The following is a 20,978-nucleotide window of genomic DNA, read 5'->3' as shown; positions in this document are numbered from 1 at the left end:
AGTCAGGGTATTTGCTTTTTGACAGGAATGAAAATCAGTTGTGAGGGACTGAAGTATAGCATGTTCAGTGGATTCAGCTGGTGTATAACAACATAGCGACTGTTCAGCTGTCGAAAAAAGTAGACAAAAACTTCAAAAACAAATTTGAAAGCTGTGTGTAGTAATAATTACGTGATCTAGGACCTACAGTGTGTGCCATTGTAAAGACTGTAAATCAGTCCCTCCCAGCCTCGTTTTTGTATGTTAAATTCAATACCAGACTAAGGAATAGGCTACTTTTGCAGGTTTTGTATAACTTGTGATGAAACTAGAAACCACACTGAATGTTCTCACAAAAAACTGTGACATTGTTTTGAGAATAAATAACTCATCTGGTGCTATGATAGTAGGGGGCTGGTGTTTGAAGCTTTAAAGTTTTTTTTTTTTCTTTTTAGCTTTTCTCTGTGCTGATGCTGGTAGTTCAAAACTGCAGAATTCACATTTTTTAAAAATAAATATATTACATAAAAATCAGATGCAAATAATTCTTCAATTTACATAAATTACAGCACTCACACACACTCTAGAAAAAGAAAAAAATTAAGACCATGTTAGTTATAACATGCTAACCTATGTAAAACTCCTACTATTTCTGCATTGTATACAGTAGCATGTAAACTCTGCACAAATTTTCTGCATTCATTGAAAACCGGGTGACAGTACATATGCCAAATGTGCAGTATAACAACAAAGTACTCAATTTTCCATTTCCATTGTGAAGAAAAGTATAGCCATGATTTTGAACAATTCTTGATTAACTCTTGATTTCAATAATTGCTGAAAGCTACAATATAGTGAATAAACAAAAATGGATTTTATTGAGGATTAAGATATAACTTAAAGGAATAGTTCACCCCAAAAAAATGACAATTTGCTGAAAATGTACTTAACCTTGGAGAAATTTAGCATTACATCACTTGCTCACCAATGGATCCTCTGCAGTGAATGGGTACCGTCAGAATGAGAGTCCAGACAGCTGATAAAAACATCACAAGTAATCCAATCCATCAGTTAATGTCTTGTGAAGACAAAAGCTGTGTGTGTATATAGGAAACAAATCTATCATTAAGGCATTTTAACTTTAAACTGTTGCTTCCAGCCAAAATACAAGTCCATAATCAACAATGCTTCCTCCAGTGGAAGAAGCCATCCACTAGATTTGGTTTGTACTGTTTTCAGTTGTAAATGGTGCTTGATCTGCATATTTCACTTTTTCACTGGAGTAAGCAATATTTAAAAAAAAAAAAAAAAAAAATGGAATTAAAACTTAATGATGGATATGCTTATTACAAACACCCAGGATTTTGCTTCACAAGACTGATGGCCTGGAGTCTTGTGGATTACTTATGATATTTTTGGAACAGCTTTATGCTATAGTGAAAAATGTGGCTCCAGAATACTATGGCCCCTGCGGCCCTTTAAGACGCTCGTTCTGGGAGGTGCTTGAGTTTAGTTCAACACACCCGCCTGACGCTTCGCTCGACGCCCAGGAAGAGAAACACCACACGTCTATCGCCACAAGTTTAAATATGACAATTCATTTGGTGTTTTGACGTGTATTCTGTCGTGATTACGTTCCTGTAGTGGTATTGAGGGTAATAATGCTGGATGGTTGGACTAATGAAGTTCAGTTTGGATTTCTGCCGGTTACTGGGGCTCAGCGGTGAGTTTCTCTGCATGGAAACTTTGTTTCTGTCCGTCCGAGTTATAAAGTTAGTTTTCCACGAATCAGAGCCTTAAAACACGACACGATCCGCTTATTTCGCCTTAAAGCACGTTAGTGACAGTGATGCAATGTTTTATTACACCAGTCAGTTTTATATACATATAAAAGTGTATCAAATAAATCATGATGTCAATTATGCAAATATTGTTTAAATAAACGTAACTGCGGTTGTCACCCGGATAGTTTTTATTTGTAGGTTGTAATTGTTTCCAAACCTTACTTTCTGTCAAATCCATATTTAATGTTAAATATTAAAATATTACGATTAATAATGAACTCGATTTGCTTGTTGAAGTCTCCTAGATTCTAAATGATTTTAATTAAGTTTTATAAAGAAAAGTAATGTATACACTAATTACAGGCTTTTTTTGTTTAGTTTTAGTTTATTATTGAAAAAAAATATTTTAAATACTTAAGAAATCACATGCAACAGGCCTGTGAATCAAAGAGACGCTAAATCTGATTTCAGCAGATCGTTTCCTGTATGATTGTTTTTATAAAAATTTTTAGACAAACCAATTCAGATGCATCATAATTTAGGGATTAAAGGTTGCCTCAAGTCTAAAGGCAAACGAGACTTTTTACAGTTATAAACAAAGGTTTTCCAGTGTTTTTTAACAATAATAAGCAACAAACCTTCTTATCAAGAATCTTTTAGGATTCTCGAGTTACCCTTATGGTTCTTTGGAAATTTAACAAAAGTTCTTAATCTTGAAAATACAAGCTTGTAGCTGTTTTTTTTGGAACATGGTTGTTGGATTTTATCTAGTCTAAGCTGGTAAACAATCTTATTTAAGTTGGGCAAGATGGTTTATGAAACATGTAGCTAGTTGACCAGCCAATATTCATAGAAACCTCTTAATGTTCCAAAACACAGCTACCAGTTTAAACCGCATTCTTCAGACCAGGGTTTTGTTGTCTTGTCTCTTTAAAGCACCATTGCATGAATGATTTTCTGAAGAGCTATGGAATGAAAATTCTTCGAGAAACTTGAAAAGGTTCCACTTTTGAAATCAGATTGTAAACCCATTTAGCTTTATTTTTAATTTTGAGTGTGTGTGTGTGTGTGTGTGTGTGTGTGTGAGAGAGAGAGAGAGAGTGAATGTGTGTATTGTCACCATGTTTTTTGTTTTCATTTTTTGTATTCGTTGTAATGTTGCATTAATCTTCATTACATGAAGTACTGCTAGTTTGTGTTGTCTAATATTGAGCTCTACTCAAAGTTTGCAATTAAATATGTAAATATGCATTAGAGCATGATCTGTGTACAGTGTTTTTTTTCCCTCCAAAGCACCGTTGCATGGAGGGTTTTATAAAGAGCTAGAAAATGAAAAATCTTTGAGGAACTTGAAAAGGTTCTCCTTTGACATCAGGCTGTAAAACCCCTTTATCCTTATTTTTAATTGTGAATTGTGTGTGTGTGTCTAAAGTAGTGTCTAATACTGGGCTGTACATAAAATTTGTAGAAATGTAAATATGCATAAGAACAAGTGTACATAGTCCCCCCTTCTCTCTCTCCATGTACACTGCTATTTGCCTGTCTGTTGCATTCATAGTAAAATGTTCAGAGATGTTTTGTCACGTAGTCCAAGTAGCTTTCAACCTCATTCCTGGTTCACATTTTGAAATGAACATCATTTATAACATTGCAACACCTTCTTACAATCCTCGCTTGTCTTTTCTGCTGTTGCATGCATTTCATTATTTGTAGTATGAATCATGATTCTCAGCTGCTGTTTAATCAAATGGATTCCACATACTGACTCACAACAGTGAAAACAGTATCAGTTGGGATCATTTGCATGGTACAGTTTGCATGATCCAAGGAAGGTGTGACTAGCTGAGGGCCACGTGGTTTGTGTCTTACCAAGGTAAAGCAGTTTTTTCGCATTGGCCGTCAAAGTGTGAGATGAGTCACTTTAAGGGAAGTATGTTAGCCAATGCATCACACCTCAGATCACAGCCTACTTCTAGCGTACATCTGCATTTGTTTGAGATTTGTGGTGTTAGTTTGGCTGTGATTTGTAACCGAAGGCAAGCTATCTGCATCTCTTTTTTTTGTGTGTGGGATATTAAGAGTGTGGTAATGGCTAATGGGAGTGATTGAGGATACAGAGCTTCTAATGTGTCTTTGCTTCTCTGTAACAAGGAATCAGTTAACAAGCCTATAAAGACTCAAAGCCAGGAATGTTGGTGTTTGGTTAACAAATGCAAAAAAAGTTGGACTTGGCCATTCTGTGCTGTTCATGTCAAACAAAAAATTATATTTCGGACATTTTGCAGATGCTTGCTTATTGCAATGTATAAAAGCCCTGGGCTGAATCAAGAATAAAACTATCACTGAATTGTCAGGAATCACATAAAAGAAAACAAAAACTGAAAAATTAGTCTGAAAACCATCTGCTTACATTAGTTGATGGCAAAATCCAAAACACAGCCATTGGATGATCTTCAGAGAAAGTATTGCTTTACTAGGCCGCAGTGTAAATGGCTTTCTTGAGGAATGTTTTGAGCTGTGTAGTTTATGTGAGGCCTTGTAGCTTGGAGAAATGACTGCAAGGTCTAATTTTACCATTGCAAGGAAACTTTAGGCTAGCTGACAGTTGAATTGCACTCCTGCAGGGCTTTATGTCCCATGTTTGTTGACTAATGAGTGCTGATAACTCATTTTGCCCTGGATTTGGTTGGCTTGTCTGTAGCAAAGATGATGTGAAATTCTAATCTTTGCACAGCTGGACCCTGCAAATGTCAAAAAGCAAAAGTCAAGGTTACAATTTTGTAACACAGACCTTGAATTTATGTACGGTATTGTAGAGTAACTAATGCAGTAACAGAAGTACAACCAATACTTGCTTGTGAGGTTTTCTTGGGTTTGTAGCACTCTGATTAAAATGACGGTCTGGCAATTTTGTAGTGAATGAGAAGTGGTCACAAATGTATGGTATTTTTATTTTGTATTTTTTTTGAGTTTCACATGAACTATAGGAAATGGTAAATGATGTTGGGATTTGACTGTTGTAATAAAAAACATGTTGCTTTTGCTAATTTTCATTTTATTTCAAATTAAATTTCAATCTCAAAGTATGATGTTGGCTAATGCTTGACTGATTCTGTTGGCTTGAACTGGACTTTATGAATTGTTTTCACTATCGCATCTTTCGATAGGCTCCAGTGATGAGAGGCCAGAGGAGATGGACACAGGTGCCCTCCCCGAGCAGAATGACCATACACTCTCACAGGTACAAGAACAATGGGATTTTTTTCATGAATTAGCCCAAGAAGTAAATTAAATCAGTAATGATAGGTCAAAAGACCTGCATGTTTCCCTGCTGTTTTTGAACAAACTGTTCGCAGACGTTTTTTCACTGATAGTTTAGTCAGAAAGTCTGAAATTAAATCTGAAAAACAGTCTGAAATGTAATTTCAACTTTGTAAACTTTCAACTACTATGGCAACTATTTCTGCACGATTGCAGAACAGTAACCTTAAGAGTATATGTATAAAGTTTAAAGGGATTGTTCACCCAAAAATGAAAATTCTGTCATTAATTACTCACCCTCATTTCATTCCAAACCCGGAAGACCTTCCTTCATCTTCAGAACTCAAATTAAGATATTTTTGATGAAATTCGAGAGCTTTCTGACCCTGCATAGACAGCAAAGGAACTACCATGTTCAAGCAGTCCAGAAAAGTAGTAAGGACATCAATGAAACTGTCCATGTCGGCGAAGGTCTTATGGGTTTGGAATGGCATCAGTAATTAATGATTGAATTTAAATTTTTGTGTGAACTATCCCTTTAAGTTTATTTATACACGTTTAAGGCCACTATAGATACTTTTAATGCTAAAATCTTAGATTAGTGTAACTACCGTTCAGATGATATTTATTTATATTTGTACTTTTTTTTTTTTTTTTTACTTTTATTTGGCAAGGTCAAATTAAATTGATAAAAAATAACAGTAAAAACATTTATAATGCTACAGAAAAATGATTAAAAAAATTAAATTATTAATTAATTATATTTCTACTACATGCTGTTCTTTTTATTAATGGAAGAATCCTGAAAAACTTGTATGACACTTTCCACACAAAATATAACAGCACAGCTGTTTTAAACATTGAAAATGATAAGAAATATTTATTGAGCACCAGATCACCATAGCATTATTATTATTATTATTATTTTTATTATATTTCTGAAGGATCATGTGACACTGAAGATTGGAGTAATGATACAGAAAATTCTGCTTTGCATCACAGAAATAAATTACTTTTTAAAATATATTTAAATAGAATCAGTTATTAAATTGTAATAATATTTCACAAAATTACTGTATTTTTTGTTTAAATAAATGCAGCCTTTATGAGAATAAGAATAATTACAATTTTTATCCGCCCCTCACTTTTGAATAGTAGTAAATTGTATATATTTTTATTTGCATATTGAGGTATAGTTGCTTTATGTTGCTTAAAAAAATGCTTGCTAGTAAAAATCACCAGTTGTTCAAAATCAGTAGTACAAATGAGTAAAAACAAACTGTTCTGAGAAATGTGTAAAATCGACTTTTCCAGATGCCCCTTGATATTTATTTGTACTGCAAAGGCACTGATACATTTAGGTATGGCTTTAGGTGTACAAATATTTTTGGGCCATTGTAGGTATCTTTGCCAAACCTCGGGTCCTTGATGTTTTTGTTAGTGCATGAACTTTATCTTCTAGTCAGGCCTCAACATATCAGTCGAGTTAAGGTCAGGTCAGTGTGCTCCAAACAGAGATACTCCCAGCATATACTGTGCAGCTGCTTTGAGGCTCTTTTGTTCCAAGGAACACTGTGTTTTATTTTGGTGAATGTTTCGCATTCATCCTGGAACTTTCAAATCGTGTCTTATCAGTCCATGATGGTGTGCATTCTTCATTGACTGTAACATTAGAGAGTGTAAGAGTTGTCTTCTGGCCCATGGCTTTTCCTCTGTGGTAGGCTTTAAGAATTTAAGTTTTGATTAGCATTTTAGTTGGTTAACCACCCATAGAGTGACCAACACTGCTTTCATTCACTTTTATTAATTTGTACATTATCAATCTGAATGTGGATTTATGGAGGCCAAAGTCCTCCACGGTGGTTTTGTAACCATTTCAACCTTGTTGTAGCACATGTAACTAAATAATCTATCTCAAATAAGGTTGGATTGCCTTCTTAAACATGTTTAATGAAGGACATGCTCTGTTGCTATATTGCACAGGTTTTCTCTTCCGAAACAAAGTATCTACATGTATCTATGTTCCTGATGCACTAATACATTTGTGTTTGTGTGTTTTACAGGATGTCTTAAATGGTGAGGAGGGTCTTAGTGAGGAGGAGAAGGCCAGACGGAAAGCAGAGAGACGCAAAGCCAAAAGGAAGGTGAAGGGAAATTAACTTTAACACACTAAGTGCAAGAATGAGTCCACTTTAACCTAGAGTTGACTGTCAGGGCAGATCTATTGAGCATTGTTTTTTTCTTATTGTTAACAGAGCCCTAAATAGGCTTCATTACATGCATTGTGTTGCTGTCAAAAATATGTTTTCATGTGTTTTTTTTTTTTTTAAGCGTCAACGTCAGCGGAAGAAACTAGAGCGGGGTAAAAAGGACGAAAGTACTGAACAGGTAAAATGAAAGTAGTTTAAGGCTGAGGATTCTGTGACAGTGCTGTTTTTTGTTTTTTTTACACGTTGTGGCAGATCAGTGCATCATATTTAGAAATCTCACTTTCAGCCATGATTATTGAGTATTTAAGAAAGCATGTTAAAATAGTTACGTATTTGTTACACACAAAAGCTGCTGTCTTAAAGTTTGGAGTCACTAAAAGTTTCTAGCGCTCACCAAGGCTGCATTTATTTGATCATAAATACAGTAAAACAGTAATATTATTACCATTTAAAGTAAAATGGTACACACTTAAAGTGTTTTCTGTTTTAATATCTTCTAAAATGTGCTGATTTGAAGCTCAAAAAAAAAAAGAAAAACATAAGTGCAGCCTTGTGTTTGTGGAAACCCTGATTTTTCATTATTCTTTTATGTACAGAAAGTTCAGCATTTATTATAAATATAATTTATTTGTAACAATGTAATGTCAGTTGTTGTTTTTCATTACTACTCTGTCAGTACTATTTATTTCTTTTAAAATACATTGATCTTTCCATGAAAATAGCCATCAATGCTGGTATTGCAATGCAAACAAACAATTGTTATTAAAGTGTGATATTTCTTTCTTCCAGGGGGAGGAGAATGCCGGAGCTGATTCTGAACTTGACGATTCTGAGGAGTCTGAGCCAGAGGAGGAGGAATGTATTGGTCTTTCAGAGGTGGAAGAGAAGCCAGTTGCTCCTCAAAGTAAAAGTCCTTCTGGACCTCCACTGGCATCAGGGAACAAAAGCAACCGGCAGCCGGGGGCCCGTTCTAGTGAGGAGGTATGAAAACAGAGCCAACCATACTGTTCCCGCTGATGGACGTCCAGAGTTTGCTATTTGAATGTTAAATTGTTTCAGTTGCTTACTTTGACACTGTTTCTTCATTTTTAGGACCCAGGCTGGGATGTGAACAGTGCTTTTGTTGCCAATGCCGTCAGTCACATTCGACCCAAAGCTAAAAGTAAAGGAGCTCACAAATCGAAAGAGAACAAGGAAAATGAGAGCAGGACAGGAGAAGTGAGTTTTTGTAATTGTTTATTTAGTGTCCTGTGTTTTGTTGCCATCTGTGGGCTGCCCAAACTCTTGTGTTGTAAAGGTGGAGCCTGTAAATGCTGAACCTGTGCGTTGGGAATCTTGGGTATTAACATAAATACATAAATCTATAGGTGCTGTCACTTTGGGCTTATATGACAGCTTTTATTTTTTCAGCTGGTAGTACTGCCACTGTCCTGACGGATTGCATGTTTCGTGGTACTGTAGATTTTGCTTTTACCTATATAGCAAGCCCAAGTGTGCTTTTATAACATGTTGAGCTTAAAATAGTATTAAAAAATGTGTAGAGAGAACAAACTCCTGCATAGCAGCTGTCTTTTTTTTGTTGTGAAATATTGCTTTAATTACTTTTTAGTTTTTGTAGTTATTTTTAGTGTACACTACCATTCAAAAATGTAGCTAGTAATTTTTTTAAAGGGGTGCTTTACTGCTTTTTTTCTTTGCTTGATTGTGTTTATGGGGTGCAATATAACATGTCTTCGTGTTTCGTTTGTTAAAAAACGCCTTATTTTTCATATATTTCGCCTTTATTGTAAGCCGCTTTCTCCTCTGTCACTTGACGACCGGTCGACTTCCTGATTCTATGAAACCACTCCCTCAGAAACAGGCAATGGGCTCAGATTGGTTAGTTGAGCCGGTGTGTTGTGATTGGCTAAACTGCGTACTGCACATTGTCCGGAAACGTTCACTCCCATCACCTTCACGGGCGACAGTCGCATGTGCTCCGGTCAAATGTAAATAATGGTGTCAATATTGCCGTATCAGTTTGAGCCAGAATCAGACCCAGAAAGCGGTAATGAAGAGAGTCAAGCAGAACTTCCGCAAGCACGGCTCTTACAAACGTTTCTGAATGAAGTTTGCTGTTGTGATTACATATCATTTTTGAAGTTTGTACACGTTTGTCTTATACACACAAAATAGCATCGAACTAACTGGCTACTATAACCAAACAGCGTTGGCTTGTGTTTACGTTCTTGATCAAATCGAAAAATTACTTCATAAAGTATACATGGAAAATACATTTACAAAATTAGTACATAATTACAAATTCGGGTCCAAAATGTTTGTACGCGTTTGTCATAGACACACGAAATAGCATTTAACTAACTGGCTACTAAAGCCAGCGTTGGCATTTGTTTACATCCTTGATAAAACTAAAACATTACATCTGAAATTATACATGCAAATACATTTAAAATTATGAAATCTTACTTACAGGTTGTGGCCCAACAACTGCTGCCTCTGGTTTTAAAGTTGGAACTGCTCCATGTTTTAGTATAGTTTCTGTGTGAATCCGGCATTGAACTCGTGTAGATTCTGGAAGCTGTCTTCCTTAAATTAGGATTGTAATTGTCAGGAACATAATCAAACATAAATTTTAACCTTTGTTGACGAACTACAGCGTCCGTAGGAAGCCCGAACACAGAAGACCTGACAGCTGGGTGAAAATAACACCGTTTCGACGGCATGGCTACAACTCTCCACTATAACTCTTCCTCTTCAACAAAGCCGCAGAACATGGCCTTGCCCCCTCTTTTGCATGTTCCGGAGGGAGGGGTTGATGCACATTTATGGGTTTGTTACGTATGCAACCCGGGAAGTATCTTGTTGTAGTCCCATATGAGTCGTTTTTGTAGGCATTAAACTTCCTGATTTTTAAAAGATGATATCTCCGCTTACGTTGAACTTTCAGCGCAGCAACTCTGCAGATACTGTTCATGCACCAACAGCAACATTACACACTATTTAAAATGAAAAAAGTGAAATCGCAGTAAACCACCCCTTTAAAAATTTATATCATCAAGGATGCATTATATTGATCAAAACTGACAGTAAAGACATTTATAATATTACAAAAGATTTCTATTTCCTAAAGTTATTACTTCCACAAAAATATTAAGCAGCACAGTTGTTTTCAACATTGTTAATGAGCAGCAAATCAGCATATTAGAATGATTTGTGAAGGCTCATGTGACACTACGGCTAGCTTTGCATCACAGAAATAAATGAAATTTTAAAATAGATTATAATAGAAAGCAATTGTTTTAACTTGGAATAATGTTTAACAATGTAAATGTTTTCACAGTATCTTTGATCAAATAAATGCAGCCTTGGTGATCATAAGAAACTTCTTTTAAAAACAGTGTACAATGATAGTGTACTGATTTGGGATGTGCTAATTATAATGTTGCATACAATTAATAGTTAATAAGAAGTGTCGTATTAGTAGATTTGTAAAAATTATTTCTGACACATTTATAGTCAAATTACAAAATAGAGGAATGTCCAGTTTGTGTGCCTTTTTTCCAGCTTTAAAAATATTTATTTGAAGCGAAAGTAATGTAATTCAATGAAAAGTATACACAGAAATATAATTTGAGATTAATAGTAATAAACCTGAATCATATCACATCCTTCCTGAACTATTCAATCAGAATTCAGAGTAGTTCCATATTTTGAATGTTGTTTTTCATGCAACTTTAAATGTGTTTTGCTTTTGACATTGTTGAAAATAACCCGTAATATCGCTTTAATATTTTTTCTTTTTTTCAAACAGGTCATAGGTTTATCAGATGCTAAAACTAAAAGAAGTGCCTTACTAGTAGGTGTGTAATTTTTTTTGTGTGTGTATTTTACACTAAAAATGGTCATTATACTGTTATGTTGTTCCAACCTTCTATGATTTCTGCCTTCCATGGACCATAAATGGTAAAACTGGAGAGAAAAAAATAAAAATAAATCTGAACTCTCTTTGGGAAAACAAATTAAATCTCAATGGCTTCATAAAACTGATGAATCACTTTTGATACTTTTTTTTTGTCACTTTGGAACTTGACAGCCCCGGTCCACATTCACTCTCATTATTTAAAAAAGAATATTCCAGAATGTTATAAGAAATAGCTTTGGAAAGACATGAAAGTGAGTCACTGACCTAATTTTTAGGTGAACTGTTCTTTCACAATATTTCAAATGCTTCACAGCAAATCACATGCTTAAGTTTCGCACAGTTTCTTAAACAGTATTATCATTGTCAGAATTTTTGCTGTTATTCTTTACTCCTACGTTCCTCCATATCAGTCTCTTCATATGATTAATTCTTTCTCTTCACTCCAGAAAAAGGGATTCGATTTGTTCAGGAGGGTCAGTACACACAAGCTGTTAGTCTGTTTACAGAGGCCATCAAATGTGACCCGAAAGACTACAGGTGATGCATTGATATGCATGAAATCATATCCACATATACTGTCTTTGCTTTTTTGTTGTTTTATTAACTTGCTTTGATTTTGGATAACAGGTTTTTTGGAAATCGCTCCTACTGCTACTATTGTTTGGAGCAGTATCCTCTGGCCCTCGCAGATGCTGAGAAGTCCATCCAAATGGCTCCTGATTGGCCCAAAGGCTATTACCGCAGGGGAAGTGCACTTATGGGGCTTAAGGTATGACCTATTGGCGTATCTATTGATTTTTCTTCCTGTATATGGAGGGAATCTCTATTTAGCTGTGTATCAATGAATCTGTATGTGGGTTTATTTGTAATAGAGGTACAGTGAAGCTGAGAGAGCCATGGAACAGGTGCTAAAACTGGACCAAGATTGCGAAGAAGCAGTCAATGACCTCTTGTACTGTAAAGTGCAACAACTTTTGGTAAGGACAGGACTGCTCATTGTAGGTCAGTTAGTAGAGCATAAAGAACAAAGCTTGTGGGTTCTAGTACCAGAGAACAAAGAAAATACTAATAAAATTTGCACATTCAAATGCTCGAAGTTGCTTTGTACAAAGCCTCTACAATGACATGTCAATATCATAAGAAAGCAAAAACTCCAAGATAATTACTCATACATCATCTACACAATCTTTTTTTTTTTTTTTTGTTCCCAATCTTTGTTGTTTTCTTCTCAGTGAAAGACCAATGGAAAAAAATGACATTTCAACAACCGAGTCCATATGACTCACCCATATTTTTGGAGCTACATAACTGTGGTTGGCATAAAAGCAGCTCAGACATGCTAAGCATCTCCTTTTTTGCTCCACAGAAGAAAGTCAAACAAGTTTCGAATAACAATAGGATGAGTAAATCATTTTCATGTTAAGTGTTTCAGTTTAGAATGGGGTCATCTTTAAAAATACTTCTTTGGAAGTAAAAGTATTGCAATCCACTGAAAAGTATACACAGAAATAGAATTTGAGGCCTGCAATGAATAAAGGTGTTCTCTTTGTTAGGATCTTGGCTATGATGAGGAACAGAGTATTCAATTGCTGGAAAAATACAACACGGTGCAGGCTGTTGTTGCAGCCAAGGGTAAGTGCTCTTTTTCCTTTTGCCTAATTTTTTTATTGACCCACATGAGGGTGCTATTGCTACACTGATTTACATTAAAGCATTGGTCTCCAACTCAGTTCCTTGAGAGCCACAGCTCTGCACAGTTTAGCTCTCACCAGCTCCAAATCACTCCTGCTTGGAAGTTTCTAGTGATCCTGAAGACCTTGATTATCTGGATCAGGTGTGTTTGATTAGGGTTGGAGCTAAACTGTGCAGATCTGTGGCCCTCCAGGAGTTTGAGACCAATGCATCAGAGACATGATTTTAACCAGAATCAGTACTCAAGTTATTTTGTAACACACAGAAGTATTATTTTGAAGAACTGTTTTAATATATATTATAAAATGTAACTTTTCAGTTTTTCAGTATCATTACTCCAGTTTTCAGTGTCACATGATTCAGAATATGCTGATTTGGTGTTCAAGAAATATTTATTATTATTATCTTGATTATGTCATAATAATATGTCATAGTTAATAAAATATTTTTAAACCTGTTGAATGTACTGGCATTAGTTCAAAATAAGTTTCATTTTGTGCATCTTGAGAACAAATAAAATTGTAAAAAACAACTGTTTTGCACATCACTTAAATTCTATATTAATGCGCTGATGTTACTCTGCCGACATAAACAACTAAACTTTTGATAATTCACCACACTCATGGCTAATTTGTAATATACAAATATTTGTTTTACAGCTTCAAATCAGGACTGTGCTCTCCTCCAACCAGGGTAAGCCATCATATAATTGATTTCAGTTGAAATCCATGCATGTATTTATTTTTTAAATGCTGTTCTCTCCCTTTAATTCTGTATCTGTGTTTCCCTTTCGGTCATTTTCTCACTCTGCTTCACCAGTCCTTGCAGTTCCCTGTGGGTGGGCAACGTGACCACAGAACTGACAGAGAAACATTTGCGAGACCTGTTCAAAATGTGAGATCTCATTTCACATTGGCTTTTTACATTGTTACTTCGAAAATGATTTCCAATGATTTTTCTTTTCATTTTTGATGTTCACCAGTTATGGAGAAATTGACAGCATTCGGGTTCTGCATGAACGTTTCTGTGCATTTGTTAACTTTAAGAATGCCAACATGGCCTCCCGTGCGATGGAGAAACTCAATGTGAGTGAAACCCCTAATGATCTTACAATATACATATTTTTATATTTGTATGTAAAACCCTTGTAAAACGCTCTTCTCAGGGACATTTTATTGAGAATACCCGACTAGTGGTTCGATATCCAGATCGACGGATTCAGAGAGTCCTGCCAACGCCTGCCATTCAACAACCTGCAGGGGCTGCTGGGTAATTCAGACTCTGTGCTGTTAATGAGAAAAGTAATGGCACTTGCTTTTGATGATTTTTTTTTTTTTTTTTAACGGAAATGATTGTCTTCCTAAAAAAACAAAAAAAAAAAAAAAAAACTGTACGTTCAAGCAAATGTTCTTTTGAAAGAAACACAAATGTCCAAACAAATTTGTCGTTCTTCCAGGCCAAGACGCAGAGGTCCTGTCAATGGAGACGAGTGTTACTTCTGGAGGACCACCGGCTGTCATTTTGGAGATAGGTGTCGCTATAAGCACATTCCCGATCATCGAGGCAAAGACTGGCAACCTTGAGTCAACACTAGCCTCTCTTTTTCTCTCCCCTAAGAACTCTGGGAGACGACTGCATGACTGTAGGGACTGTAATCTTTACTTTTGATTATCTGTAGGTCAGGACCAGTATTGTGGATCAGAGTCTTACGATGGCTCTCTTGAGTGCTTCACTGTCAGACTCCGAACCTCACGGGGTTTCAAAGCAGACGGGACTCTGGGAAAAGTGTCTCTCTTTAGGTGAGGTTTGGGTGGTGCAGAGTGCCAGAGCATCGCTGCACCGCATCGCCGTCTGCTGAGGTTTACACGGCCTCTCATATCGTATGCTCTCTTCTCTCTTCCTGTGCCAACTCCACCAACCCAAAGAAGAGCCGTAGATCTGGTCTGACATTTGAGTTCATTCCGAGAGAATGACTTTGATTCTGTATTTGAGGATGGGAGAAACGTACCAAAGAATAATACTATGCCATATGTGGATTTTTACATTGAGAGAGAAGAGGGCTTTCAGGGAAAATTAGCTTATTAGTTTTACTTGTGTGTTTTGATTTGTTTCCACCACCTCAGACACACTCCAGCTCTTCATTCATCCATATCTCTAAGTGGACTTTTCCCACTAATTCTCTCAAAAGGCCCCAAATTTAAGACATTTGAGGGCATGTCAGTATTGCAAAGGGTTCGAGCAATAATTTGAATCTTTCAAAGAAATTACGTCTCTTGATAAATTATTGTCAATTCTCCTTTTTTGATTTTTTTCTTGCAGTCTTGCACTTTACCATATCGGATGATCTATGGGTTTTTCCTCGAGCGAAAAACATGGTCTTCTTCCCTCAAGACGAGTAGATGTTTGGTTAGAATCGTGTTGCTAAAGGTATTGATAATCTGTGGTCATCGGTGGTATTTTTTTCAAGGTATTTCCCAATCGGCATGTCGTTGCCATTTAGATATTATTTACATTTATCTATAAATATGAACATGGAATAATGATTTCACGTAATGTGATCACAAACAGTTTTCAGTCGTAGATCATGTCATGCTGCTCCACGAAATGCAGAAACTCTTGTGGTTTTCTTACCCAAGAGCTCTGAGACGCAGGAAGCTCTTGCTTTGGCACTTTTCTTACCATCAGCACAAAGTTGATCAGGTGGTTTTCATCATTTCCTCTTTTATTTAACGTTCTTGCTCTGGGTTTAGTGAATGAGAAGGAAGTTGGCTGTTTGAGATAGTTTGTCATGTCTTCCACCTCATGACATCATCTTGTAGAACAGCATGCACATTTTTTTTTTAAAAGTTATTATTGGTATGATAATGATTTTATCAAGCAATATTCTTTTCAATGCATTTGAAAACCCTCATAACCTCGTTGTGCTGTTCTGACACACTTAACCAAAGAAACACTAATGTTTACCTAGTGTACTACAGACAAACACATTGCTATTTTTGTACGATACACTATTTACGACGTGTCAGTTAATGACTTTTCCTCAGTTTTTAGATATGACTGCATGGGTTTTTATGCAGGCTGTAGTCACACTAGTGCTTTTAGTTTAGTTGGGCTTCTTTTGACTCTATGTGACAGTCCAGAGTGCCTTCAAAATGTTTGCTTTCCTATCAGATGAGTTATTTTATCATTAATATTTAAGCTGAGGTCCCCCATGAACAATGGTGAAGTGACTTTTACATTAGGCTGCGAATGGAATAATACCGAAGAGCAATGCGTGTCAAGAGAAATGTCAATTTTGTTGGTTTGGGACTAAGGCATACACTTGTGGTTCTCATCATTTTTTTTTTTTTTTTTTTTTCATTTTTAAACGCCTGTATGTTCAAATAAATTATTTTTAGGATTTTTTTTTTTTTGAGAAGTATGAAAACAGCAAAAATTTCTCACTGTTGTGCTGCTCAAAGAGCCCTTATTAGAGTTCAGTCATGCATTAAAGAATATTTATCACTCAAATGGAGGATTTTCTGTCTTTTTGCCTTTTTTTTTTTTTTTTTTTTCCTCCTCCACTTTCTCTGTATCTATTTTCTTTTTCTTTTGTGGCCTTTCCCACTTTTATGTCACTTTTTATTTTTGTGCTATATTCACTATAAGCCAGAGTTCAGCTTTACCGTCACAGGAATACATTTCTTTTTAAAATATATTAAAATAGAAAACAATTATTTTAAATTTTAATAATGTTTCACATTATTATTATTATTATTATTATTATTATTATTATGTCATAGTATAAATGCAGCCAGATTCCGTTTCCATTCTCCTTGAATAAACTCTAAATTCAAGTATATATACCAACTGACACTAGAGGGAGTGCTTGCACAGGATTCACAGTAAACTCTAAGTATGCTTAATAAAATAAACTCATTAACAGCATTAGACTAACTTAATATAATGTTACTGAATCTTACTGTTTCTATAATTCATACAAATATCTAGTTTGCCTTGAGCGCGTCAGGATATAGACATCCAAAATATTCCTCCTCTTTCATCAGGAGCACTTGAAAGTGACCTGTGGTTAGTGCGATCACAGGCGTCCCATATGAAGAGCACATGGCACACAGAGTTTGAGAGTCTGCTGAATCTAAAAGCATGCCTCCGCTATATCAGGGAAAAATGACTTATGCGACCTACAGCACATTTGACCACCAGCCTGCTATTGTGGCCTGGAGCCAGTGGTTTGTGGCCTGTATGTATTGTTTAGGAAAAGTCTATTGATGACACAGCTGTTGGTAAGAGGCCTTTGAGACTGAAGTAAGACCTTTCCAGTAAATGTGTTTCTTACACTGAATTGGCATTTGACATTTTACTGAACGTTATGTATAAAGCATTTAAAGGAATAGTTCACCTAAAAATTATAATTTGCTGAAATGTTCTTACCCTCAGGCCATGCAAAAAATAGATGAGTTTTATCACCATAACAGATTTGGAGAAATCTTGCATTTATATCACTTGCTCACCTATGGATCGTCTGCAGTGAATGGGTGCCGTCAGAATGAGAGTCCAAACAGCTAATAAAAACATCTCCATAATCCACACAATTCCAGTCCATTAATTAACATCTAGTGAAGCAAAAAGCTGTGTGTTTGCAAGAAACAAATCCAGTTTGATGTTTTTAACTTCAGACAGTTGCTTTTGCTAAAAATGTGTCCTCTATCCATAAACAAATGTGTTGGTGGATTTTTCTGTGAGAGGAAAACAGGGGATGGACATGGAGGAATCAACACTTTAAGGTTAAAATGCCTTATTGTTGGATTTGTTTATTACAAAAGCAGAGCTTTATGTTAACTGATGGCCTGGAGTTGTGTGGATTATTACGGATTACTGTGATGTTTTTATCTGCTGTTTGGATTTATTCTGACGGCACCTGTTCACTACAGAGGATCCATTGGTAAGTGATGTAATGCTAAATTTCTCCAAATTTGTTCCCATGAAGAAACAAACTCCTATATGTCTTGAATGTACAATTTCCAATTTTTTTGAACTAAGATTTTGCTGTTTAATATATTTCAAATACATGCATTAAATGTAAAATAAAGTCCTGCCACATCTTTTTCTAGTTAAACTTATGCAAGTAAAATGGCAAAATTGCATTTACTGCTTTGCTCTGATGTGTGCCAGTACACTCAAGTGCTCAAGTGCTTTATGCTGCGTTTTGTGAAAACCATGGCAGTGTTTTCTCAGACTATGGTGCCCTTCATGGACGTGCGAAGCTGTTCTATAACGGCCTGCGTTATGAAACTCGCGACTCATGCGAAGAGAGCGAAAACAAGAGGTGATGGTGGGGGTAAACCGGAGGAGGTGCTATAATTTGAAAAGGCAGTTGTTTATTGTTGAAGAGCATGTATTTATTTCATGGCACCGCAAATTGTGGCTAAGGGCAGAGCCGGGTCTCGGTGGGTAATTACAGAGCTCGAGGCAGCGCCCCACCACAGCAGCGTCTCTTAAGAGCCTGTGCCTTCCCTTCTCACACACACACACACACACACACACAGTCAGTGAGGACTTGCCATCTACTTCCATTAGACACACTACATGTACTTGCTGAGGAACATCATCACCTGTGTTCTTCACTAATGATGCTTCTAGACTTCACTGTACTATCTGAGTTATAATGAGGTGAATTAGCATTGTACCAGTCAAATGTTTGGACTTGGACGTTTGCACTTCTTTCCAGTGTTCTTAGAAAAATTTAGAAAAGCTAAAGGTTTGTGGTTAAATGTTTGAAATTACTTAGCAGACAAATATAAACTCTTTTTGTTTTTGTATACAGTAAAAGTAGTAAGGTTGTGACATATTTTTACAATTTAAAGTAACTACTACTTTCTACTTTTAGTATATTTTAAGATGTAATTTATTTCTGGGAGCAGTCATTCTCCTGTGTTTGTCATATGGTGTCTTTCAGAAGTCATTCTAATACGCTTATTTGCTGCTTAAGAAACATTTCTTACTATCATTATTTATTCATTTATTTATTTATTTTTTCAGAAATCATTATACTTTTATTTTTTTAGAGTCTTTGATGAATTGAAATATCAAAAGATCAGCATTATTAATAGAAATCTTTTGTCACATTTGGTCAGTTTAATGTATCCTTGCTGAATAAAAGTATTAATTTCTCAAAAATAAATAAATAATAAACGTTACATACATTAACTATGTCAATTCCTTTACAAAAGTATTTTTTTTAAAACATTACTTTATCTAATTATTTAGTTTATATCTCACAGCAACTTTATATCTTATGGTTGTGACTTGGTTTATATGGTTTATATCTCTAAATTCTGACTATATATTTCCTAATCTATTTTTATACTTCACAATTGCAACTTTTCTCTCCAAAATGCAACTCTGTATCTCAATTGTAGGTACAATTTATAACTCCCAATCTGTCACTGTGACTATCTCATAAATTCTCAAGTTGGTTAAGTGATTGCTGACTTGAGTAAAGCTGCATAAGCTCTAAAGGGTGTCGACTTTGAGAAAGTTAAAATATAGTGTTTTTTTTCCATTAAATAATTCAGTTAGTGTTATCTCATAGCTTTGATGACTTTTCCATTATTATAAAATGTGGAAAAACAGTAGCAATAAGGAAGGAGTAGGTGTGTCCAATTTTTTTGGCTGGTAGTGTATGTCACGTTTGCCACCCATGAGTCAGATATAATGTATATGTATATAGGTAGTAATAGCAGTCTTGTTGAGGTGCTGTATGTATATTTTTGGCACTTTTTCCTCTCTCTTTCAGTCATTTTGCAAGATTTCTCTTTGATTAGCTGCTCTAACAGGATCCCCCTTCCTGTCTTGGTTTACCCAGTGGGAGGGACCTGCATTCAAGTACACAGTCGCACCAACTTTGGCACAAAAACAACTTAATTGCTAGTTTTCAATTGACAGCGAATACGTGAACAGAGGTTAGGTAATTGAGGAAACTGTTAAATATTTTCATGCATTTTTTTTCCCCCTTGCATTTTTCTCTTGTTTGTTTCTAAATCTGTACATGGAAGTTACGGGAATTGTTGTTGAGGTGCAGCCCACCTTGCACATGGTTATGGATGTGATTTGCTAGAAATATTCCTATGAATCTAAAACAGTCCTTCTGAGGTTTGCTAAAACTGAAATACATTGAATATCAACAGAACATGCTAATTTGGTCACAAACTCACAGACATGCAAACATTTAAAATATGTACAAATAAAAACAAGTAGCTGTTTGTTTTATCTATAGAGAAAAGCATTATGGACGGAGGTGAAAATGAATCTTGAGATATTTAAGACAATCCTTACTGTGGTTTAAAATGAAGGATGTCTTGCTTTTTTGGGAGTGAGGTTTGTGGTCTCCTCACTGAAGAAACATCTACTATGTGGTTATGCAGCTTCTTTTAGTTGCTTGGAATTTTGACATATGGAGTTATTCAGGACTTGAGATCTTCCTGTGGCTTTGTGTTACAAAGTTGGCCATAAGAAGATTAAGTGTGTGTGAGAACAGATCAAAATTTGAGATCCACTGTCAAAAGATAATAGCGACTTTGAGTTTATGATGTTACTTAACCTTTGTTAAAAGTAAATTATAGGAGTATGTATAGAAGTGTAGGAGAAAAAAAAAAAAAATATATATATATATATATTATAAACACACGTTTGTTTTTGTGAATTGTAGGGAAATTCCATAGGCGTAATGGTTTTTATACTGTACAAACTATATTTTCTGTCGCCCTACACCTAAACCTACCCCTTACAGGAAACTTTGTGCATTTTTACTTTCTCAAAAAAACTCATTCTGTATGACTTATAAGCCTTTTGAAAAATGGGGACATGGGGCAATGCCCTCATAAGTCACCTTCTCCTTGTAATACCTATGTCATACCCATGTCATTATACAAATTAGTGTCCTCATATGTCACACACACACACACACACACACACACATGTATGTATATAAAAATGAACATTGTTTAAAAAAATGTCAACATTTTGTGAAACTATACTATACTATACAAACAACTAGAAAAAAGTCAGTTCTGCTGGAATGTGCATCTGCATTGATGTGAAACGCGTTAAGATAAAGATGGAGAGATGTGT

The 20,978-nt window shown here is 35.6% G+C and overlaps 1 protein-coding gene across 2 annotated transcripts; it reads left to right on the top strand.

Annotated features, from left to right (window-relative positions):
* Positions 1 to 127: 127 nt before the first annotated feature.
* zgc:123010 (uncharacterized protein LOC641500 homolog) lies at positions 128 to 20,922 on the top strand. 2 transcript variants are annotated; one of them, XM_058795032.1, is made up of 16 exons: positions 128 to 1,702; positions 4,931 to 5,004; positions 7,088 to 7,168; positions 7,356 to 7,412; positions 8,024 to 8,215; positions 8,327 to 8,452; positions 11,046 to 11,094; positions 11,603 to 11,693; positions 11,784 to 11,925; positions 12,029 to 12,133; positions 12,710 to 12,788; positions 13,508 to 13,541; positions 13,668 to 13,742; positions 13,831 to 13,933; positions 14,014 to 14,117; positions 14,305 to 20,922. In XM_058795032.1, the coding sequence occupies exons 1-16, from the start codon at positions 1,648 to 1,650 to the stop codon at positions 14,429 to 14,431; spliced, it is 1,494 nt and encodes a 497-aa protein (XP_058651015.1). In that variant the 5' UTR covers positions 128 to 1,647; the 3' UTR covers positions 14,432 to 20,922. The 2 variants fall into 2 exon arrangements, with proteins under 2 accessions (XP_058651015.1, XP_058651016.1); XM_058795033.1 differs by having other exon boundaries at positions 14,014 to 14,149; positions 14,305 to 14,425.
* The last annotated feature ends 56 nt before the right edge of the window (positions 20,923 to 20,978 follow it).

Source organism: Onychostoma macrolepis, chromosome 13 (genome assembly GCF_012432095.1).
Source record: "Onychostoma macrolepis isolate SWU-2019 chromosome 13, ASM1243209v1, whole genome shotgun sequence".
Taxonomy (NCBI): domain Eukaryota; kingdom Metazoa; phylum Chordata; class Actinopteri; order Cypriniformes; family Cyprinidae; genus Onychostoma; species Onychostoma macrolepis.
This window is presented reverse-complemented; position numbering and strand designations above follow the sequence as displayed.